This window comes from Tinamus guttatus, unplaced genomic scaffold (genome assembly GCF_059628265.1).
Source record: "Tinamus guttatus ecotype Peru unplaced genomic scaffold, ASM5962826v1 Tinamus_guttatus_pri_ptg000415l, whole genome shotgun sequence".
Lineage (NCBI taxonomy): Eukaryota > Metazoa > Chordata > Aves > Tinamiformes > Tinamidae > Tinamus > Tinamus guttatus.
In genome coordinates this window covers 558,608-582,798 of record NW_028288949.1, presented here as the reverse complement: position 1 = coordinate 582,798, position 24,191 = coordinate 558,608, and the positions used below count along the sequence as shown (strand labels likewise).

At 46.3% G+C, this 24,191-nt stretch overlaps 1 protein-coding gene across 1 annotated transcript; it reads left to right on the top strand.

The window, feature by feature from the left end:
• The first annotated feature begins 465 nt into the window (after positions 1-465).
• On the top strand, positions 466-23,280 carry LOC104565799 (thrombospondin-4-like). Its single transcript, XM_088531393.1, is given in 17 exon segments — positions 466-556; positions 1,725-1,897; positions 6,164-6,301; positions 6,926-7,003; positions 8,873-9,025; positions 9,749-9,853; positions 10,111-10,218; positions 11,664-11,823; positions 13,738-13,856; positions 14,648-14,700; positions 16,123-16,316; positions 16,630-16,808; positions 17,765-17,813; positions 17,913-18,109; positions 18,724-18,896; positions 20,560-20,699; positions 23,211-23,280. Coding segments are annotated over 17 exon segments (2,157 nt in total). The 5' UTR covers positions 466-480; the 3' UTR covers positions 23,273-23,280.
• The last annotated feature ends 911 nt before the right edge of the window (positions 23,281-24,191 follow it).

The following is a 24,191-nucleotide window of genomic DNA, read 5'->3' as shown; positions in this document are numbered from 1 at the left end:
GCTTTCTGGTATGCACGTTACATCTGCCCCTGTATCAATTAACATTGTGAGCTCTAATATCCTTGGGGTCACCAGCGGGGGGCCGTGAAGGCGCACCTTAACACGGGGTCTCTGCTGGCAGCCTAGGACCAGGGCCACCTGGCTTCGTGGAGAAGAGCTACAGCAGCTGACATAGTCTGTTGATAGATGGAGGTAGATCTGTTGCATAGAACTGAAATAAATTTGTACTAGTTGTTGTTGGGTCTCAGAGCAGGACTTGTTGGCACATGCCTTTAGTTAAACGTGTCATTCTTAAAGGTCCTTCTGATGAAGGATGAACTGAATTATGACATAGCTGAGCTTACTTTTATGGATTATGAAGAGTGTATCATTTCAAGATGTAGTACATATGTTACATGGTTTGAGTGGCGTCTTGGGGGAAAAAAGATAATGGTTCTTCTGGCAGCCAGGTGCAAACTGGGAGCTGCCTGTATCCAAATAATGTCTGTTTTCTATATCCTGAAGGTCAAGGAAACAACTTTTCTGAGAAATACCATAGCTGAGTGCCAAGCATGTGGTGAGTATTCCTGTATTGCCTGTAAAAGGCAACTGGATGCGATAGGCAGTTACTTTAAAACTAATTCTGATCACATGAGATTTATTTGGATTCTGAAGAGTACTTTTTAAAAAATATGTCTAAAATTCTAGATGTATATGTCACAACTTTAAGATAGATTTCACCTGGGTAAAAAGCTTTCAGTTTCTATACCCCTGACAGTCACCTACTGGGGGATAAAACACTTTAAACAATGCAGCGCCAACTCACCCTGCAGTCTCAGCACCAGTTGTAGTGGAAGGATAAGGCAAGCATCCCATTCTAGAATGGTTGGTATTTTCAAGCTGAGGAAGATCCCATGGGTATCACCTGAAAATAGTCTGCTTCTGAGCAGGTAGTCATTGGTTAACAGCATTAGGATCCAAATGAAACAGTGGCTATCTTTTACCTAAGCGGAAGGAATAAATACCTTCCGGAACACCCCTGCATGGCCCTCCTACACAACTGGCAAGACTAAGCTTCCTGTGCAAGTGCCAAAGAAAATGTCTTTAAATCTTGCAAAGATGTAACCCATGCATCAGTAGCAAGGTTCAGCACCAGCCAGAGTCTTGAGAAATGTTGCTTTTCCCCAGGCTGGCTTCTGTGTATCTGAAGCAGTTGTACTGCCTGTCCTGCTGTGCATCCTGCCTGCTGCTAACTGCAGTTGCTTTGCTCCCCTTAGGTCAGATGTTGCTCTTGTGGAATTGTGGCACTCTTTTTCATATGAAGAGGTAGTGTTGCTGATTAAGCTTGCACAGTGCCCTGTACCGTGAAACTTCAGCTCTTGGGGATCCTTTTGGCCTTCTGAGCTCCCCAGCTTTCACAGTGTCACTCCCCTGCCCAGCAGCAGGTCTGTGCTGGGACAAACCTAGCGGGAGGGCTGCCATGTGTAGTCAAGAGCAGCAAGCAGCCCTAATGAAACAGGCTTAATTTCCACTGTCTGGAGCTTGTCAAGCCATGTGAGACTTCCAGCATGAAGTCTCCTGAGGCCCAGCACAGCTGGTAGTTCCTGCAGCCTCACAGCATGCGGGGCAGAAACAGGATCCCTGCCAAGCAGCACCATGGGGTGCTCTGCGGAATGCTTGCCAGCTGAAAGCCATGATGGATGTTTCTTTTAATCATTAAAACGGCTGTTCTTTCTGTGTTACAGGTTTGGGAATAGTGAATTTTCCAACGACACCTCCTAGGTGCTCTAAACCCAAATGCGAAGCCAATTCCTGCTTCAGAGGGGTCAGGTGCACGGAGACAACTGAGGGATTTCAGTGAGGCCCCTGCCCTGAAGGCTTCACAGGCAATGGAGTTTCATGCTCAGATATCAATGAGGTAAAACAGTGACTTTTGCAGAACAAAAAAGAAAAAAAAAAAAAAAAGCTGAAAACCATCTGGTTTCGTACATAGCAATGTGTTGCTAATGCTTGGTGGCTTCAGCATTTGCTGACTGCTTATACAGTGAATATTCTGATGTGATTCCACCCCTCTATTCTGCTGTTGCTGCAACTTTGTGGAAGTTATGTGGGTGAAAATTTGGAATAGCCCAGTGAGCTGAGAAGCTACTTAAAGGAGTTTAGAGCTTTTAGGATTTTAAAGAGTATCTGCTGTTATGGGCTGACCTGTGGGAGCCTTTCCTGTTGATATGGAGTTTGTTTCTTTAAATGGTAGTGCTCCTGAACCAGCCGTGGAGACCAGTCCTCTGCTCACCCCTTACAGCTGCTGTACTTTCAGCTTAACCTTAAAGGTCTATGACAAAAAGTGTCATCAGCTAGGCATGATATGTCCAACTTAAACCCATCTGTGGAGTACACAGAGGGGAGAACTGAGGTTGGATGTTGCAGCTTCCTGAGATGTAGGTGATATCTTTTATTTTGCCTCATGTGGCATGAGCTGTGTCTGCTGCATCAGAAGGTGTCACAGCTGGAGGTGAGGATACGAAACAAGGAGTCGGAGGCAGCTGAGACAAGAGCATTGGGCCACACGTCACTGCTGTTGTCAGTGTGGGGGCAACTCTGCTCAGGGTACCACTGCAAGAAAGCAAGTGGAAGCCGAGCTGTGGTAACGCTGGGTCTGTCTGAGCAGCCAGGCTCTGCTCCTAGAGGTGTGTGGGCTTCATGTCCCCACCGCTGCAGCGGGTGGCAGAGCTGAGCTGACCTTGGAAAGGGCAAGGAAGTTTGGCCAAAACTGTGGAACTTCTGGTGTTTCAGTTTGTGGCCATTACCTCTAGTTCTGTGGGTGGCCACCACTGAAAAGAGACCAGTTGCATCCTCCTCACTCCCTCCCTTAAGGTATTTATATACACTGATCAGGTCCCCTCTCAGCCTTCTCTTCTCCAGGCTGAACAGGCCCAGCTCCCTCAGTCTCTCCTCATAGGGCAGATGCTCCAGGCCCCTGATCATCCTTGTGGCCCTGCGCTGGACTCTCTCCAGCAGCTCCACATCCCTCTTGTACTGTGGAGCCCAGAACTGGACACAACACTCCAGATGTGGCCTCACCAGGGCTGAGTAGAGGGGCAGGATCACCTCCCTCGACCTGCTGGAGACGCTCTTCTTAATGCACCCCAGGATCCCATTGGCCTTCCTGGCCACGAGGCCACACTGCTGCCTCATGGTCACCTTGTCGTCCACCATGACGCCCAGGTCCCTCTCTGCAGAGCTGCTCTCCAGAAGGTCAGTCCCCAGCCTGTACTGGTATCTGGGGTTATTCCTCCCCAGGTGCAGGATCTTGCACTTGGCCTTGTTGAATTGCATGAGGTTTCTCACCGCCCAGTGGTCCGGTCTGTCCAGATCCCTCTGGATGGCAGCACAGCCCTCTGGGGTATCAGCTACTCCTCCCAGCTTCGTATCATCAGCAAACTTGCTGAGGGAGCACTCTGTACCTTCATCCAGGTTATTGATGAATAAATTGGACAAGACTGGGCCGAGGACTGACCCCTGGGGGACACAGCTAACTACAGGCCTCCAACTGGACTCTGCACCACTGATCACCACCCTCTGGGCCCTGCCATCCAGCCAGTTCCTAATCCACCTCATCATCCACTCATCTAACCCACCCTGCTGGAGCTTGCCCAGGAGGATGCTGTGAGGGATGGTGTCAAAAGCCTTGCTGAAATCCAGATAGATGACATCTGCCCAGCTGGTCATTCCATCATAGAAGGCTATCAGGTTAGTCAAGCAAGATTTCCCCTTGGTGAACTCATGCTGACTACTCCTGAGCACCTACTTGTCCTCCACATGTTTGGAGACAACAGCCAGGATGAGCTGCTCCATGACTTTTCCAGGGATGGAGGTGAGGCTGACTGGCCTGTAGTTGCCTGGGTCCTCCTCCTTGCCATTTTTGAAGACTGGCGTGACATCATTGGCTTTCTTCCAGTCCTCTGGCACCTCCCCTGTTGTCCAGGACCTCTCAAAGATGATAGAGAGAGGCCGAGCAATAACATCCGCCAGCTCCCGCAGCACACTCAGGTACATCCCGTCAGGGCCCATGGATTTGTGGATGTCAACTTTCCCTAGGTCCTCTCTGGCCCAATCTTCCTCTACCCAGGGCAGGTCTTCCTATCTCCAGGCACCTTTTCTGGTTTCCAGGGTCTGGGTTTCCAGAGGGCTGCCCTTGGTAAACACTGAAGCGAAGGCGGCATTCAGTGGCTCTGCTTTTTCCTGTGTTATTCGTAACCAGGGTACCCACCCCGTTCACCAGCGGACCCACGTTTTACCTAATCTTCCTTTTACCATTGATATATTTGAAAAAGCTCCTCTTGTTATTTTTAACATCCCTTGCCAGATTTCATTCCAATTGTGCCTTAGCTTTCCTTGTCACATCCCTGCATTCCCTGACAACATTCCTATATTCCTCCCAAGGAGCCTGTCCTTTTTTCCACTTTCTGTATAGTGCCTTTTTCTGTTTGAGTTTTGCCAGCAGCTCCTTGCTCATCCATGCAGGCCTCCTGCCCCCTCTGCCTGACTTCTTACTCAAAGGGACACACCGCTCCTGGTGCAGAACGTGGAGGAAGGGCTGCTTGAATACTGACCAGCTCTCTTGCCCCCCCCCCCTACCTTCTACAGCTCTAGCCCATGGGATTCTTCCGAGGAGGTCTCTGAAGAGGCTAAAGTTGGCCCTCCTGAAGTCCATGGGTGCAAGGCTACTTACAGCCCTGCTTCTTCCTCGTTGGATCCTGAACTCCACCATCTCATGGTCACTGCAGCCAAGGCTACCGCTACCGCTACCCCTACCCCTACCGCTACCGCTACCCCTACCGCTACCCCTACCCCTACCGCTACCCCTACCCCTACCCCCCCCCCGCCCCCACACCTTCACATCTCCTACAAGTCCCTCTCTATTTGTTAGCATGAGGTCCAGTAGCCCACCTCTCCTCGTTGGCTCCTCCACAACCTGCGTCAAAAAGTTATTGTCGACGCTCTGCAGGAACCTCCAGGACTGCTTGTGCCTGGCTGTGTTGTCCTTCCAGTTGATGTCGGGGTAGTTGAAGTCCCCCATGAGAACCAGGGCCTATGACTGTGAGGCAACATTCAGCTGACTATAGAAGGCCTCATCAATCTCCTCATCCTGGTCAGGTGGCCTGTAGCAGACACCCACCACAGTGTCTCCCACATTAGCCTGCCCTTTAACCCTTAACCACAAGCTCTCAACTCGCTCATCCTCCACCCCCAGGTTGAGCTCCATGCATTCCAGTTGCTCTCTCACATAAAGAGCAACTCCACCACCTTGCCTTCCCAGCCTGTCCTTCCTAAAGAGCACATAGCCTTTCATCACAGCACTCCAGTCGTGTGCGCTGTCCCACCCTGTCTCTGTGATTCCAATGAGATCATGACGCTGGGACCTCACACAGAGCTTTAGTTCATCCTGCTTATTCCTCATGCTTCACGCATTGGTGTACAGGCATTTCAGGAAAGTAATTGAGCCTGCAGGTTTCCCAGGAGGGGTGAAAGAGGACCCTCTATAATCATGTCCTTTCCCCACTAGCATACTCCTGCTGGATGCCATCTGACTTTTGCTGTGTGGTACTGATCGCCCTGTCCATGTAACATTCCCCGTCCCCCTTCATGCTTAGTTTAAAGCCCTCCTAACCAGGCTGGCCAACCTTTTGGCAGAGACACGCGTGCCCCTCTTGCTGAGGTGGTTCTCATCTTTCCCCACTAGCTGGTGATCCTCAAATAGAGTCCCATGGTCACAGAAATGGGCCACAACATTCTGTGAAATCACATTAGGCAGTGAAGTGAGCAGCATCTTCAGCCCAAGGGTGATGGGGTAGGTATGTGGCATTTTGGGAGAAGTGCTGAGGGTTGTCTGTGGTCCTCTGGCCTATGTGTGGGTACTACAGGCACATCCCTGTCTGTCTGGCTTGAGGCACTGCTGCAGGCTATTGTGCAAGATTATATGTGTCCATTAATATCCATGAGGTCAAATATACCTGAGAGTGTTTTCTGTGCAGACCAGCTCTGGACAGAGGACATACAGACATTTGCATGTAGCATTGCCTCAGCAAATTCAAGGTCCCAGAGACATGAGAGGTCTCTGCACATAGTCAGTGGCTGTTACTGAAGCATCAACATGTGCTCCATTCGATCCTTGTCCTTGCAGTGCCGTTACAACCCTTGCTTCCCTGGAGTGCATTGTGTGAACACTGCTCCAGGTTTCCAATGCGACACTTGTCCCCCAGGATATACAGGACAGACGGTGCAAGAGGTAGGACTCAGCTACACCAAGAACAATAAGCAGGTAAGTGGCAGCATCCTTGCAGCAATCTCCAGTGTGAGGGGCAGGGGGTTATTTGTACATTTTATTTGTATTTCAGACACTACACAGCTGCCTTGTGCAGTTAGGCAGAGCTTAGATTGTTACTGCTGATTGTTGTGTTTGCTTGGCTTTAATGAGAGTATTAACTGCCTAATATACAGGATTAGGATGAAGACAGAAAAAAAATGTCATTATCTACAGAGGCACATCTGATCAATTTTAGAGAGAAGCTTTATTGATTTCGATAAACTGCTTCTGACCTAGGAAGAGGAAGAGTTTGATCAAAAAGCTCTGTTTTACTACAGTTTTTATCAATTTTCCTGTATAGCTCTGCAATGGGAACATAGTTCTCAATTCTTGTGGGTGAACCAGAAACCCATCCTAAGTTTGACATTTTGACACTATCAGACTGTGTCTCTTCAGGGTTGGCTTGTGGGTCTGGAGAACCATCCAAAAGTTAAGTCTGTGGGTATATCTGTGCCATTCTTAGAGTGGTTTCAGGAGAGGTTATGACTCCTCTTTGAATCTAAACTTTGGTGGCTTTTCTTGAAACTTAGATCCAAGTTGACTTAGTTTTTATTATAGGTTGTTTTGTTTTATTGCTAGGTCTGCTTAGACATTGATGAATGTCAAAATGATGGAGATGGACTCTGTGTTCCCAATTCCCATTGTGTGAACATGTTGGTAAGCCCCTCTTCATTTGTGGCATTAAAAAAAAATATCAGTTTAAAATTCTAGGAGGATAGGATTGTATTTGTGTGTCTGATTCAAGAGCTAAATAACGTAATCTGTTGGCTCTGTCTAAATCAAAGAATCTCCTTTTCATGAATAAGAATAAAATAGTCAATAATAATTTGTCATTAACATGTACACTTAGCTGTATTCTTATCTCTTTCTCTGAAGAACCCTAGGAATTCCCTGTTCACCCTCCACTTATGTGCATTTATGAGCATATTATGGGAAGGAACCTCCTCTGAAAGATTTGAACTTTACTTCCCCTTGTCTCTAGCCATGTAGGAATCACTGCAGCAAGCTGATCTTGTGGGTGCCCTTTTGTAGGAGCAGTATCTTCACTTCATTAGAGTATCTGATGAAGACAGTACCAGATATCGCTCTATATGATACAATGAGCAGAAGAGCTACAATTGGTACAACACATTTAATACCTATAGACCTGGTTGATAATCGAGTAAAACAAGCACTGCAGAACTAAAACTAGTTTGAAGGATATTATGTGCGACTGAGCCCCGGAAGAGGTTGCCCAGAGAGGATGTGGAGCCTCCTTCCTTGATGATGATCAAAATCCATCTGGACACAGTCCTGAGCGATGTGCTCCAGGGGACCTTGCCAACCTCAGCCACTTTCTGATTCAGTGGTACAGTCCTGTGGAGGGGGCCTATGACCATTTTAATGCTATGAAGCAATTTTGACCTTTCATGTAACTTATCCCCCTGTCAAATACTGTTCTGCTACAGTAGCATGATGGTTGCATAAAGAAGGCTCTATTCATAACAAGAAAAAAAGGATAAAAATAACCTACAGGTGTAAAGATGGTCCTTTCTGCAGCTGGGTATCTTGGAGGCCACCAGTGTGGTTCCACGTGGCATGCTTTCCTTGCTCATGGCCTTGTCTTTCTAGGGGCTGTTTTCACGGCTCACTGCATTTTTCCTTTTTTATTTTTAAATTTAATTAATGAATTTATTTACATGTCTAGAAGATTTCTATCATATATTGTACCTATTGCAAGGCTAGCCCTCTTCTGAAGGCTGGTGGTCTCTGGATATTCGGAAGTCAGCTAGCTGACAAAACAGAGCAGCGTGCAGAGGGGTTGGACTAGATGACCTCTAGAGGTCCCTTCCAACCTTAAGCATTCTATGATTCTATGATTCTATGATTTTTTTGTTCTTTGCTTCCTTTACAAATTGTTAGGTCAGGAAGCACTGCCTTAAAGGCTATTTAATGCACAAAAGAGAATATATTGAGCAAATTCAGCATGCTCCTGAAGATTTTAGCCTGGCTTCAATTAGGAGAAAGTGCACAGACCATTATGTTTCATATAGGCCATACCTTTGGGATGGCCCAGTGATCATTTTGCTATTCAGTCACCTGTATATCTTCACTTTCAGACTAAAAGTGTACAGATAGCACAGAATTTAAATGTGGTACAAAAATAATGCATAGTTCCACTCTTTCACTCAGTCCCCAGCTGAGCTAAGATAGAGATGGAATCTGTTTTAGCCTGAAATAGGAGCACCCACACAGCTTTGCTTGTTTGGCTATGCTGATCTGACTAAGCAGGTGCTGCTGATGAGTTTACACAAAGTTTTGGCACCCGGTATCCACAGGCATGAGTTGAGTATATTTTCCAGCACGTGCTGTGGGAACTAAACCTGAATGGTATGTGGAAAGAAAAGTCTGTTTGCAGGGCAAGGGGCCTTAATGGATGGAAAATTGTGCTTGCACAGTGTAAGCAGTGTGGCATGAAATTTATTCACGTTTGTTTTAAAAATAAATCCAGTTAAAAGACTGGCTTGTAACTTTTTATTCTTACAGGGCTCTTACCAGTGTGGGCAATGCAAGTCAGGCTACATAGGAGACCAAACCAGGGGGTGCCAGGCCGTGAGGAGCTGCAGAAGTCAAGCCCTCAATCCGTGCAGTGTCCATGCCCGGTGTATTGAGGAGAGGCGAGGTGAAGTGACATGTATGGTAAGTTGCTAAATTCATCCATGCATTTGCAGTGAGAGCTGGACTTTAGAAGGCTGCAACTGAGCAAGTCTTTGTGGTCATTTTATTAGTATAGTTTGTGTTTTTTAACTGAATACTGGTCCAACTTGACTACAAAAATAACTGAGCTAAGTCTGCGTTGCATTTTTTTCTTGCAGTATGTCTAAATGAGTGGTTGCTAGTGTCTGTGCAACTATTTTGGCGGGGAAGGGCCTTTTTAGCCCCTTCTGTAGTTTCCTCAGAAAGGACCGTCTAGTGTCACTGCATGGAGAGCATTACATGAGCAAATTCCTCTCCTGATGTGCTGCTGCTCAGAGCACATTCAGCTCCATAGCTGTGATGAGGGATCCAGTCTGCATATCCACAGTGCTCTCATTTGCTTGCTGAAATAAATGCCAACCTCCCTGCAAAGCAGGACCAGAGATTCCTGACTGTAGTAGACTGTGCCGTGCTTTCCAGTCCTAGGAGCAGAGGAGCACAAAGGGCATGTGAACATTCATTATAAGAGTCTGACTGAAGCATATTCCTTAGTCTTTCCAGCTTGTAAGGGGGATTTTTTTCAGCTTGCAAGGGGAACTTCACTGTACTTCAATATCCTTTGGAGCCTTTTACGTATTACTGTTTTTCAAGACCCATGGTCCATCTTGAGTGTTGCTGAAGTGACCATTACCTTTTGGTAATACTAACATGGTGTTTTATTGTTAGTGTGGCATCGGCTGGGCTGGTGATGGTTTTATTTGTGGAAAAGATATCGACATTGATGGCTACCCTAATGAAGAACTCTCATGCTCTGCTGAAAACTGCAGAAAGGTAAGAAGTTCTTTCTTAATCCCATAATAACATGGAGGAGGGAAGAAAAAAAAAGAAGAAACATGTAGAGCATATGAAGAAAGAACAGAACAGAAAAAGCATGAATAAAAATGTTTTCATCTTTTTTTTCAAGTTATTGAATTCTTCTGAAAAAATATCATTTCATTTGGTTATTTAGTGAAAACAATAATGGAAAAAGTAATTCAAAACATGATAGTATTCAGTTAAACCTGTTTTGTTTTGTTTCTCTTATCTAGGACAATTGCAGATTTGTCCCAAATTCTGGACAAGAAGATGCCGATGGTGATGGAATTGGAGATGCCTGTGATGAAGATGCAGATGGAGATGGAATTCCCAATGAGCAGGTGCTGTGTAGACCTGGGCATCCATCTTGGGGCCTGGGGGACTGGGTAAACAGAAGGATCTTGTGTTATTGCAGTAGGCAGTGATTTCAAAATCTTATCTGCTGCCATTTGCCAATGATTATCCCATATTCATTATTGTTAGTACCTCTGTAAATCCAGGCTAACTGTTATGAGACCTAAAAAGAAAATTCCTCACCAAAATCCTCACTTTAATCCCACCCGTGAATGTTCCTTTATTTATATTTGTGCTTTGAATTTTATTTTCTCAAATACAGCTTGTTTGTAGAACACACACCTTCTACAAGACATCGTCTTGTGCTCTTCTGTCACAGTCTCCCATAGCTTGGTCCTTAAGAACATTACTTAAGTTAGCATCGTTCTGTTTAAAGAACCGAGTGCCCAGATGGCACACTGAGTGAGGGATGCAAATCCTGTAGAAATTCGTGCCTGTCTTAGCAATAACTTCAGAAGCTTTGGATCAGGTTCTTCCAGAAAAAGAGCTCTGCTTGTGAGGATAACTCTGTAGAGTATATTGGAGCAAAAATTCAGATTATAAAAACTCTTTTGCTTTCACTCTTCACTGTTATTTCACACCAAAATATTTGTGTGGTATTGCTTACCATACTTCCAGGGAAGGCAAGAGGGATGTTCTGTTTGGAATAAGGACGTCCATGTGGAGCTAGGGCAGGCCAGCAGTCAAGGAAGGTCTGTTCTGGGGTAGTTTGCCATTGAGACAAAAATTCTGGCAGCTTGGAGCAGTTGACTGCATTATATTGTCTAAGATGTTAAATCCCCCAGAGCAATCAAGTAACTGCAGTGAATTTGCCAGGCCCTGTTATACCTCTCGCTGCGTGTGCATGGCAGGATGAGGATGTGGGTGTGCTGGTGGGGGAAACACACTCACATCACTGAGAAATAGATCTCCCTGTGCCTCTTGATGGTCCTATGGGTCAGTAGCACTTTAGTTGACAAAACAGTAGGACTTTTTGCATCATGAGATACCATTTTCAAAGTGTTTCAACTTTGGTTCAAGTCTCTACCAGGAGGGGGCAACCACCTTTCATCAAGAGCCTCTTGAGGAGCTGTCAGGGCCCTGGACTGCAGCCCTTGAGACAGACCATGAAGGCAACCAGGGCTTCCCTAGAGGTTGCTTACATGTGCCTATCTGAAATGAGAACCCCAAAAGAAAGTTATAGGTAAAGCCTTGTCATACTGGATGTTTGCATTTAATATTCCCATGGAATGGTTGAAAGCAGATATTTGAGGGAACCACTGAAAACTAGTCCAGAGCTAACATTCACATAAAATGTCAAACTGCTTGCAAATTGCTGCTGCTTTTCCCTGAAAATAGCAGTAAATACAAGGCTTATATAAATCCTCTGAAGTTAAAAAATGAAGGATTCAGAGCCCAGCTCATACCTGACCTGGGTCTGTGTCTCTTGCAGGATAACTGTGTCTTTACTCCCAATGTTAATCAGAGAAATAGCGACCAGGATATCTTTGGAGATGCTTGTGACAACTGTTGCAATATCCTGAATAATGACCAGCGGGACACTGATGGTGACGGGAAAGGAGATGCTTGTGATGATGACATGGATGGAGATGGTTTGTAATTCTTTACAGTTTTTGTGGTGTTTGTGAAACTTGCCCATACTGAGCTGTCTGTTAGGAAACTTTCACCAGCTGCTAAGTGTCATATAACACATTCCCTTCCTGCATGAGACTTCTGGTTGGTGTAATCGTAATTAGATTATTACATATCTCTATATATCTTATATATCTGTATATATCTTTTAGCCTCCTCTGAAGCACCATATACTTTATACAGATACACTGAATGTTTCTTGTATAAGTTAAGGGTATTCAGTAATGCCATTTATGGGCTCGGATGGGATGCACCCAAGAGCGCTGAGGGAACTGGCAGGGGGTCACTGCTCAGCCGCTCTCCATCATCTTCGAGAGATCATGGAGGGTGGGGAGGTGCCGGGGGACTGGAAGAAACCAACGTCACTCCAGTCTTCAAAAAGGGCAAGAGGGAGGAGCCGGGAAACTGCAGGCAGGTCAGCCTCACCTCCGTCCCTGGAAAGGTGATGGAGCAGCTCATCCTAGAGACCATCTCTAGGCATGTCAAGGAAAAGAAGGTGATCAGGAGCAGTCAGCATGGATTCACCAAGGGGAAGTCGTGCCTGACGAACCTGATAGCCTTCTACAATGAGGTGACCGGCTGGATGGACGATGGGAGAGCCGTGGACGTTGTCTACCTCGACTTCAGCAAGGCTTCACCAAGACCTGGACAGGATGGAGAGTTGGGCAGAGAGGAACCTCATGAGGTTCAACAAGGACGAGTGCAGGGTCCCGCACCTGGGGAGGAGTAACTCCAGGCACCAGTACAGACTAGGGGTTGAGCTGCTGGAAAGCAGCTCTGCGGAGAGGGATTTGGGAGCCCTGGCTGACAACAGGTTGCCCATGAGGCAGCAGTGTGCCCTCATGGCCAAGAAGGCCAACAGGCTCTTGGCCTGCATGAGGAGGAGCATTGCCAGCAGGGCGAGGGAGGGGATCCTGCCCCTCTGCTCAGCTCTGGTGAGGCCGCACCTGGAGTAGTGGGGGCAGTTCTGGGCTCCCCAGGACAAGAAGGACGTGGAGCTTCTAGAGAGGGTCCAGCATAGGGCCACAAAGATGATGAAGGGACTGGAGCATCTATCATATGAGGAAAGACTGAGTGAGCTGGGCCTGTTTAGTCTGGAGAAGAGCTGAGAGGAGACTTGATCAACATGTTCAAGTACCTGAGGGGTGATTGTAGGGAGGATGGGGCCAGGCTCTTCTCCGTGGTGGCCAGTGACAGGACGAGGGGTAACGGGTGCAAGTTGAAACACAGGCAGTTCCACCTCCATGTGAGGAAGAACTTCTTTCCTGTGAGGGTGCCAGAGCCCTGGAACAGGCTGCCCAGAGAGGCTGTGCAGTCTCCTTCCCTGGAGATCTTCCAAAGCCGCCTGGACGCCACCCTGTGCCGTGTGCTCTGGGTGTCCCTGCTGGAGCAGGGGGGTTGGACTAGATGATCTCTAGAGGTCCCTTCCAACCTTAATCATTCTGTGATTCTGTGATTCCTTAAAGGTTCAAACATGTCCCAGAGTTTCTGAGCGTCCCAGCTGTTGTCTGTTATGCCCCAGCTATGTAGTCTGTTATTTTCATTGCTGGAGGAGGCTTAAAAGAAGTCTTAAAATCACAGCTGAAGTGATGAAGGTGGAATGTGCCATCCTGTAAACTGACACAGAGAAGAAGCTAAAGTGTGTGTAGTTAATGAAGTACATGTTGGGTTGAACAGGACAACTGTTCTTCAGTAAGATACTCCTAATTTCTAATAATGAATAGATAAGAAAGATTGGCTGTACAGGCTATAATGTCATTGCAGAATAAAGCAGTTGCAGAAAAGGAATAGCATCTTTACTTTCTCTATTTATGTTACACAATGGCGAATAAAGGAAGTTGTTTTTAACTAACATCCAATCCATTTTTTCTTAGGTATTAAGAACCTTTTGGATAATTGTTAGAGGATCCCCAACCCAGACCAGGAGGACAAGGATAATGATGGTGTTGGTGATGTCTGTGACAGCTGCCCTACCATCAGCAACCCAAACCAGGTTAGCCAGCAGCATGAAAAAATATCCTCGTTTAGTGAGAAGGATTGTTGAGATTCAAAAAAGATGCACGAGGACAAGGTAGTCAGTGCAGACACAGTGCTTGACTTTTGACAGCGGGTATTTAGGAAGCTTATATAGAGCTTTGAAAGCTGCTGATATTGGAAGAGGGAGCTGCCAGGTATCTTCTCGTACGCTGGGTTGTTGTTAGCCCCTCTCCTACATCAATCTCTTGCCCATGATGCTCTAAAAGGTGGGTTGCTGGGTTGCTCCAAGCCCTCAGGGTCCAGGGCCAGACCCTACATGATGGTGGGACACTGGTATTTCTTTCATAAGGATCAAATCCTGATGTTCTTATTTAGCAAAACTTCTACTGTTTTTAGGTGAGACATCAGGGAAAGTTCACATATGTTTACAACTCTGATTAAACCCTTTGTCACTAACAAAAAATGGGGGAAGCTTACTTGTAGAAACACAGTACATTTTTAAAGCCTCTCAAGAAATGAACCTTGACTAGGTTCATTTGAGAGGTGTTTTCCTCCAGTATTGGAGGCAATACTCATTCTCTCGCGTTGCTTGATCTGCTCCAGTCTAGATTAACCCTGTTTATCCCTAGTCTGTTTTTTCTTAAATAAAACTGACGTGTTGGATGATGCAGACAAGAGGATGTGTTTTCCTTTTTTTAAATGTTTTACTTTATTTGTGTTTGATCTGATTGTGATTTGTTTCAGTACTGACATTTTAACAGATGCTTCAGCAGCTGGTGCTGGAATTTTCTCCATTTTCTTTTGCAGTTGGACGTTGACAACGACCTGGTCGGAGACTCGTGCGACACCAATCAGGACAGGTATGCGATGCGCAGCTCCTGATAGCCGCACGACGGCCGGACAAGCTAATCTAGGCTGGATTTAGTGTCAGTACCTCCTGGTGGATTTGTTACTTCAAAGATGATGTTATTGTTTATAAGCCGTGTTGTGGCAGTGGAGCAGCAGAGCCTTTCGCCTGTATCCCCATGTTCATGCGCGCTCAGAGCCTCGTGACAGAAGCCCCTCTGCACAGCCAGCTCTGGGGGATGGCAGGTCCTCCCCCATGCTCCTCGCCGAAGCAGAGGAAAGGGAAGTGCTAAATCCTGTGCTGACGCCGAGGTTCAGCTGCTGCGGACATTGGCGGTGCCATGGTCCAGGTCCGTGAGTGCTTGCTTCCTCCTCCTCCACACTGGCCATTCCTAGGCCTTGCTGCCGCCCCCAGGGTTTGGCAACTGTTTTACTGTTAGGTGGTCAGGGTCTTGGTTCTTCCTGTTTGAAAAAGGGTGCATTTTCTTTTTCCTCAAAGCGAACTAATGTGCATATGGTAGAAACCCTGGAGCCCTCCCTGACATGAGCCTTGCAATAGGTGCATGTGCCTGGTCCTTGCTGCATTTTCCTGCAGGAATTTGTAGGCGTTAGCAGCTGCAAACTAAAATTACAGCACCTTTGTTGAGCAGGGAGAAGAGGCTGGTATAACCACAGCTACAAGCACCTCTCATGGGGAATCATGTCCAGTAAAGCTAGTGCACGCAGAATCTAAGAAATGCAACAGGAGCACCATGGCTCTTAGGTTTAAAGAAAAAAAAAATCTATTGAAACCAACAAGTTGTGTCTAAAAGCCAAGGGACAGAGAAAGGGTGCAGCTGCCCTTCCCAAATCCTTTCCTGCAGCCAGGGTGCCCATTCCTTGCAATTCCTGGCTCTAAGGAGGAAGTCGCAAGCTTTCTGCTCCTTCACTCTGCTGCTGGATCCCAGTGTGAGCGAGGTGCCAGGGGCTGCATGGCTCCCCTGTGGAAAATCAATTCCACAAATTTCAGGCTGCAGGAGGGTGAAAGCGATGCTTATTTTAAACAAGACTGACATCAGTCGCTCACTTAGATTCTCCCATATGTTTGTGCGCAGCGTGGAGGATGAGGGGCGCCTATTTGCAAGCCTTCCCACGTCTCCAGGCTGCCTGTTGCTTGGGGACACTGCACTGCTTATTTTCTTTTCCTGACCTCACTCACTTTTATCGCTCCAGGCCTAGTCATCATGTTCTTGTCATCTTATTGTTGTGGCTTCTGTTTGTCCCATGGCTTCTTGCTGGATTCCAAATGCCACCAAGTGCCCTGACCCTGACAGTCCACAGCCTGGTGACAGATTGCAGGGTTGTTCCTGTTGCATTTCTCGCTCAGGTCCTTGAGAGCTTTCTCTCATCCAGGAGCAGATGTTGGTACGTGGTGTTCTTTGTGCCTCTGCTTGCAGCGATGGGGGCAGGCACCAGGACGGCACAGACAACTGCCCCACGGTCATTAACAGCTCCCAGCTGGACACGGATAAGGACAGGTTGGGTGATGAATGTGATGATGATGATGACAATGATGGCGTTCCTGACCTCTTGCCCCCAGGCCCTGACAACTGCAGGCTGGTCCCCAACCCAGGGCAGGAAGACAATAATGGTGAGCTGGGTCTGCAGGAGCCATTTTGGTGCTTACACCCTACCATCTTCCCCAGCTGTTAAAGGTGCACTGGGCCCTGGTGCAGACACCATATGCATGGTGTGCTCCTCCATGGCACCTCTCCCAGGATGAACCCCAGCACACAGGGGCCCTTTTGGCCAAGGCAGAGCTCCTTGGGGGGGGGGGGGGGTCCCCTCCCCAGACACTACTTGCAGTGAGTCTGAGACTCCTTGGACACTCCAATCCAGTGTCCAAGCTTGATGTATCTTCTTGCTGCTCCCCAAACTTGCTCTCTCTTCTCTGATGCATTCAGGTGATGACATTGGGGATGTCTGCGAGTCTGACTTTGACCAGGACACAGTAATTGATCGGATTGATGTTTGCCCTGAGAACGCAAAGATCGCCTTGACAGATTTTAGGGCCTATCAGACAGTGGTGCTGGACCCAGAGGGGGATGCACAGATTGATCCCAACTGGATGGTTCTGAACAAGGTAATAAAAAAACAAACAAACAAACAAACAAACACTTTTGTCCTTCTTACTGTCTGAGAAAAATAAATTGAAAAAACATTACTACTGTCTCTGTATTGTTGCTGGACCTCTAGCAAGCAAGTGAAATAGTTCACTGAAAGTTTTCTGACTGTTTTGCAGGAGCTATAATGAAGGAATTCTTTCTAAGGGCATGACAACTTGATGCTGCATCATTAATGAACTAAAATAATTACAGGCAGGAAGACTCATTCAGGGCAGATCTTGCAGCTGCTTAGAGGGCAAACATGAGACCTTCATATCACCTACTGAGATATCCCTGCAGCAAATGCAATCTCATGAGTCTTTCCTAAAGCGTGACACTTGAACCTGTTGTGTAGCAGAGCATCCGCTCCTAGTTGGAGACCAATAACTGTTATTTACGCAAACACATTTTAAACTTCAGGAGACTAATGTGTTCTGAGGCACAAGGAATGGGCAATTCACTCCCATTGCCAAAGTCTCTGCCAAGTCAGCTGAGCTGTATGTGCTTGCCTTAACCCACTCCTCACAGGCAAATAAATTATGAAGTCTGTGAATAAAATTGTATCAGGACTTAAGAACAAAACAAACCCCTTTCCCCCTTCTTTTCAGTTCCATCTCCAATTCTGGCTAGTTTCTATGATTTCTAGAGAAGAACTGGAGGATTGAGGACAAAGTATCAGAATACCTCTGGCCAGTTCTGCAATGGGAAAAGTTCTTCCCAACTCTGTGCACACAAGCAGCTGAACATTAGAATTTGATTATAGTTCTCATTTAAATCCAGCACTACAAGTGTTATAGACACTTTATGAACAAAAGGAGGAGGGGGATGACAGGAGTGCCAGAGGGAGGCCAGGAGAAGCTGCCAGGCAGAGCCAGTGCAGCTCTTCACACCTCCACACTCGTGCTCATTAACCACCCTGCATTTACTTTTACAGGGCAGGGAGATTGTGCAGACTATGAACAGTGACCCTGGCCTTGCTGTTGGTACGTATCCTGCTTCTGCAATTCAGGTTTTAAGCAGAGCAGCTTTTAGCATGTGACCACATCTCTTCTGGCTTGTTTTTAACACGTGTGTTTCCTCAGGTTACACAGCTTTTAATGGCGTTGACTTTGAAGGCACTTTTCATGTGAACATGGTGACAGATGATGACTGTGCTGGCTTTATATTTGGCTATCAAGATAGCTCTAGCTTTTACGTGGTGATGTGGAAGCAGACAGAGCAGACGTACTGGCAAGCGACACCCTTCAGAGCCATTGCAGAGCCTGGCATCCAGCTGAAAGTACTGCCTGCAGCACCCTGACCGTGCCATGTACCCCATGCGCACCAGCCCTCCAGCCAGCGCTGCCCTTGGCTGCCTGCACCCGAGGGCTTGTGGCATGGTGCTTTAAGGAACTTCATTGCCAGCTGGGGCATTTAGTCACTGCTCTGATTAGGGCCTGGCTGTAAGTGGTCAAAAGATAATTTAAACAGAGCTTTGGAAATGCAGAAGGAAACATACTGATTTGAGGCACTTAGGGCTATGGTTTAGCAGGCAATGATGGTGATAGCTTTATGGGTGGATGTAATGATCTTGAAGCTCTTTTCCAACCAGAATTATTCTGTGATTCTATGATTTAATGTACCTTGTTGATTAGCAGTAGTGCACTGCTGCCAAAGCTGGTCTCACTGCGGGGAAACCTCTGCTCTCATCCATGACCTGCCCAGGCAGCCTGTTTCTTCTTGGTGCCAGCTATTCGGAGAACAACTAAAGGCAGTTGCTTCTCCATGCAAGCAGTGGCTGCACTTGGAGAAGAGCAGGTACGAGCTTGGGAGCAGGAAGGAGGGTGTTTCTGCAGGCTCCTGAAAGCAGCATTTCCCTATGGTCAGTAGTGGAAAACAACTGTATTTCTGCAGGCTGTGAAATCAAAGACAGGTCCTGGAGAGCACCTCCGCAACTCCCTCTGGCACACGGGGGACACCAACGATCAGGTCAGGTTGCTCTGGAAGGACCCCCGAAACGTAGGATGGAAAGACAAAGTCTCCTACCGCTGGTTCTTGCAGCACAGACCCCAAATAGGGTACATCAGGTAAGAGAGAACAGCATACAGAAGGTGAGTAATATACACTCCTAACTCACCTATTGCTTCTCAACCCCTCATTTAGATAATAAGATGAGAATTTATACTATGCCAGGGCTTTGCAGTGAGGAAGTCCCGTGACAGGTTAGACTTGTGAAGTTCCACCTGGAATTCCTTTCTTCCCAAGACCACTTTTCACTTTTTCAAGCTACTGCTAAGCACTGCAAAATGCAAAAAAAATAAACTGCATTGGCATCATCAGCCCAGGTTTTGCAATCTTGTAATATTTCAGAGAGGGCTAAGAACAGAAATACAGAGATTTCTCAGGAAATTCTCATCCTCAGGAAATAACCACCCTGCATTTCAGCTATGGTACCTAGGTGGTATAATAATTCCACTTTTTTTGTTCCAGAGCATCCTAGATTATCTTCCCGGGTTGTTAGAGTGAGTTTGACTTAATTACGGAATAGATTAAGCATGTTTCTACTGTCAATTTTTCCATCCTTGCCTCAGGACAGTAATGAATAGATTAAGGGTTGCAGCTTTTCTTTAAATCAAGCGGCTTGTAACGCTGCTTTGCAAGCAAACATCTGCATGTGGCTGCAGGCTCCCTAGAAGAAGGTGATCATCAGCATTGTGAAATCTTTCAACCTAAAGGCAGTCAGGCCACCCACATCTCACTGCAGCCTGTTTACACTAGTTGTTGCAGACTATAACATTTCTAGCAAAACTCTTCTGATGCTTCAAGGGAAAAGGCACTTGAGTCAGGAAAAGTCACTCTCCTGGAATTTTGAAAGACAACAAGTTTCATTCATTGTGCAGACACTTTTGAACCATCTCAGCAAGTCAGGAAGTGAATTCAGGAACATAACAGGAATTGTTTTTCTTCCTATTTAGAGAGCGACATAGGAGCTTTCTTTCCTCTCACCACCCCTTGCTTTCCTGCATGAGAGCAGCTCCTGACAGCACAGTGCTCTCCTTCAACACGAGCCCCCTCAGCCTCAGCATCCTCCTGTACAGAGAGGCTGAGGACTGGGGGCAGCCAGTACAAGGAGAGCCCTGCTGGCTCCAGCATGGTCCTACTCAAGCCCTCACTCCCCGACACATGCTGGGAATTGGACAGTGTGCAACTATGTATTTGGGGATTTTCTGACACTTCTAACGTGCCAGATCATCAAAACTTGTTCCTAGAATCAATCTTACATTTTTTTTAAGAGATATCTCACAGTCAAGGGAGCAGCTTTAAGACTCCAAATTGTTTGTAAATACACAAAGTTTAGCTTCAAACTGTGTGAGACAGGCTCTATCTGGTCTTCTTCAGCTGATATAATCTGATTCTCCTTTCCCCCCAAGTTATCAGCTGTGGAAGACTTAAACCCCGAGAACAGGAAAAAACAGTCCAAAGCTCTTGTGAGATGTATTTAGAAACAAAGCAACAATAAGAAAAGGGGGAAAAAAGGAAGCTTTTTTTTTTCCCCAGCTCTTGCCAGAGTGCAGCAATGCACTCCAATTCCCAACCTCCAACGGAGATAACTGTTTTTTGCCCCAGTGCTAGGTGTGGGAGGACAGCATGTCCCAGGCTAGAAGCAAAACAGATGATGAAACAACTCATAAATATTGCAGCCTCAGAAATGACTTGACATCCATTCTGTTTGCCTGTGTTTTTTTTAAGGGCAAGATTTTATGAAGGCTCTGACCTAGTGGCAGACTCTGGTGTCACTATAAACACCACTATGCGTGGAGGGCGGCTTGGAGTTTTCTGCTTCTCTCAGGAAAACATAATTTGGTCCAACCTGAAATACCGCTGCAATGGTAATGTTTCTCTTACGGCATTTTAGCTAGTGAGTGGCAGCGGAGAACTGGTACTGTGGCTGCTGGATTGAGCCATCGTGCATCCTGCCCTGGGCTTTTACTTTATGAGTTATTTGCAGCTGTGAAACACCTCCCCTAACATCAGCAGTGCAGTGAACCCAGCCAGAGGGGAACTAACACCTCAGTGCTGCTGCTCCCCGAGCAGTCACTGCTGCAGGGACCGTGCCAGCTAAGTAGTATAGCTGTCAGCACAGAATTAGCAATGTTATTTAAAAGCAACCGACAAAAGCTAGCGCTGGTGTGGGAGTTGTGTATGTGCCATATACTGAGGACATCAGGCATGTAGGATGTCCTGACTGCTGAGTACAAGGTGAAAACAACTCTGGAGATACAGGGGGGGATCAGCCAGCAGGAGTCTGCATCGCTTGTGTACTTGCCTGTTGCTCTTGCCTGTAGGAGGACAAGATCATAAGATGTTCTGTACATGAAGAGAAATCCTGCTCCAGCTCTGTAGAAATACACTGGCTGTCTCCAGTTGGGATGAGAGCCCCACAGCTTAGCCCTGATCCTCCACTGTATAAAGTGCATTAAACCTTGATACCTCACACAGACTGATCACATCCAGCTGTTTCTGCCACAGCAGCAGTTCCACTAGAGAGAGCTGGAGAGACTTCTCTCTCCTCCCACATCAACCCCTGTCTGACTGAGGCAGCCATAGGAAAGTAAGTTACTCACCAAGTTGGAATTGTTTCCCTGTTTGGCTTCTGTGGATCCAGAAACCCAGGTCTGCAGCGAACACAGATACTACAGGGATGGGCCCCAACTCCGCAGCATCTGTCACTGTTAGACCTTAGTTCTCGGGCACTTGGTACTTACAGACTGACACTTGAGAAAAATGGTTAAACAGGGGATCTTCTAAAGAAGGAAAAGTTGTTTACAAGTAAAAGTTACTTGCTGTGAATCCCAAACAGTACAGGGTTTCCCAGAGAGCATGTTTCAAAGCTGCCACAGTGGCCACGGGCTTCCCTGGCAAGGAGCAGGTGTCAGAGTCCAGCACCCTCTGACCAGACTCCTGTAGATACGGCACACACAGAGTAATATTAAATATCATTCAGTATGAAGGCTGGCTTTAAAGATATTTGATATTATGCAGGATTTCTGATCTAGTTTGATCCAGCACTATAGTGAAACACGATCCAAGCGTAGACATACAGCTCACCCCACTACCCCTTGGATGTCTGCTACTGGTTTCTACAGTATGCTCAGCAGCAGGATGCTGGGCAGCCCCACACACCAGGAAGGAGTAAGTAAGTTGAAGCCAGCACAAGCCTGTTGCTCTCCTTGAAATTCCTTTGCTAGTTGCTGAGGTTCTATACTCTTAATGGGGCTTCCCCCTTCTGGCCTGGCTAATCTCAGGGAGCCATTCACATTCTTTTGATCAAGTCAGGAGGAAACCTTTGCACCTGGTCTAATTAAGGGCTACCGCTGCTTATCTCAAAGCTCACCCTTTGTCAGCTCTCTTTGCACAGATGTGGTTAATGAGTTCCATCCTACACCATTCCTGAGTACCTCATCCCTGCCCTCCTCCTCTGAGCCTGCTTCCCTTGTAGGGGTTAGTGCTCAGTCATGGCAGGCACTGGCTCTGCTGCAAGTGTTGCAGTGATTCACTAAAACCCACTCAAGAAAATCTCTGAGTTCCCAGGAATCCTTTTCAGAGTAGCTTCTCAAGAACTTCTCCAAAAAGTCATCAAAACAACAGTAGAAAAAAAAAACAACAAAGGCCTTGCCACTTGTTTTCCACACTGTATGTGGTTATAGAGTTATTTCCCTTTTTTTAGTCTAGAGTTACCTATCCTGGGCCAGACTGGAAATAATCAAAGCAAAGTCAAGGTCTGGTAGTTCAGCTTCATGGCTGTGACTCTCTCCAGTCCAGGTGAAGTGTCCTGGGCACTGGCAAAGAGATTCTTCAAATTCTACATTAAAACAGAAATTGTAGCTGTTTATGTGACATTGACCTATATCCATCTCCCTTTGCCAATTTCACAGCTTTTTTTCCAACTACTGTTGGTCCTGGGTTAATGCTTCTGTCCCCACTTGTAGCACGAAGAGCCATGACAGGGGAAGTTGAATTAGGATATATGAGAAATAGAGAAGTGGGCAGTACCAATCCAGTCTGGCATACAGAGCAAGACAAATATTTCTTTTTCCTCCTTTTTGTTCAGTGTTCATTAACACAAATGTAAAAGTGGAAGCCTGAAGTTTTCAAGTGGAAATAGATTTGTTAATTGATAGTATTCCACTAGAGGCTTGCATTGGAGCACTCACTGTCTTGCTCACCCGTCACTGTTTTTACCAGTGTAGAGGCTAACACTGAAAATATTCACTCTTAATATGTAGGTGAAAGTTATCTTCATTTTAAAAAATAATGTGGTTGGATAAGTCATTAATTTCTTAAGTGTTCCTTGGTTTTGTTTGAAGAGACTAAACTTCTGCTTATTTTTCTGTTTTCAGACACAATCCCAGAGGACTTTCAGGAATTTCAAGCTCAGCAATTTGGTGCTGGTGATATTTAAAGAAAGGCAAAATAACATTGCTATTGCAAACAGCAATGAATTTTAAATCCTTATGATTGTTGTTTCACGAGTGCAGAGCGCAGTTTTCTCCTATTGATGTAACTATGTCAAACTTTATTTTTGTATAAAAATGAAAATAAAAAGGAGACAAAATAGACTGGAGCTTGCTTACTCTCAGAGGTGCTCTACACACTGTAAAGATTCACATAGTGTAAAGACACCTAATTAAAACACTCTCAGGATCAGATTGAACTTACTGCTATCATGGATTTAGTATTAAAAAGTGGTAGAAATAAAGGGCAATTTTGTCCGTCTGGGAGCTGGCAGAAGTTAAGACTTTGCAAAGACAGAAAAAACAGAGGCTGCATCCACAGGAAGGGAGTGTTGGAAGGGGAGGGGCGGCCAGGCAAAGCCAAGTGCTTCACATAACCCCTTTCAGCCCTGGTAGGAAAGGAAGTTTTATCTATGTCCTTTAGGACAGTTTAGCTTTTTGGGAGATTCGGTTGCCTTTGCCAGACCTTTTCTATGAGCCCCATTAGACATCTCCCTGCTGTCCTGCAAAACCACAGGTGCTGCCATGTCTTGTGGCAAGGAGGAAAGCTGGCAGCTGGGAGCCCTACTCACCTGTCAGATCCTCAGGGACTTGCTAGTGAAAAGCCAGAGTAAACTAACCAAGCAAACAAACCCAAAACATGGAAGCAAACTCACAATCATCCCTACAGAGAAAATACTACTAACTTTCAAAAACTCAAAGCCTGGCTTTGGCCTGCTCTGACCTGCTGCCCCCACTCAGAGCTGAGCTCTCTGAACAGGTATTTCCTTAAGAAAATATGTCACTAAGTTAAAACAAACAAACAAACAAACAAAACAAAGATTAAAAGTGCTAGGAACCATTAAGAAAGAAATGGAAAAAAGAAGA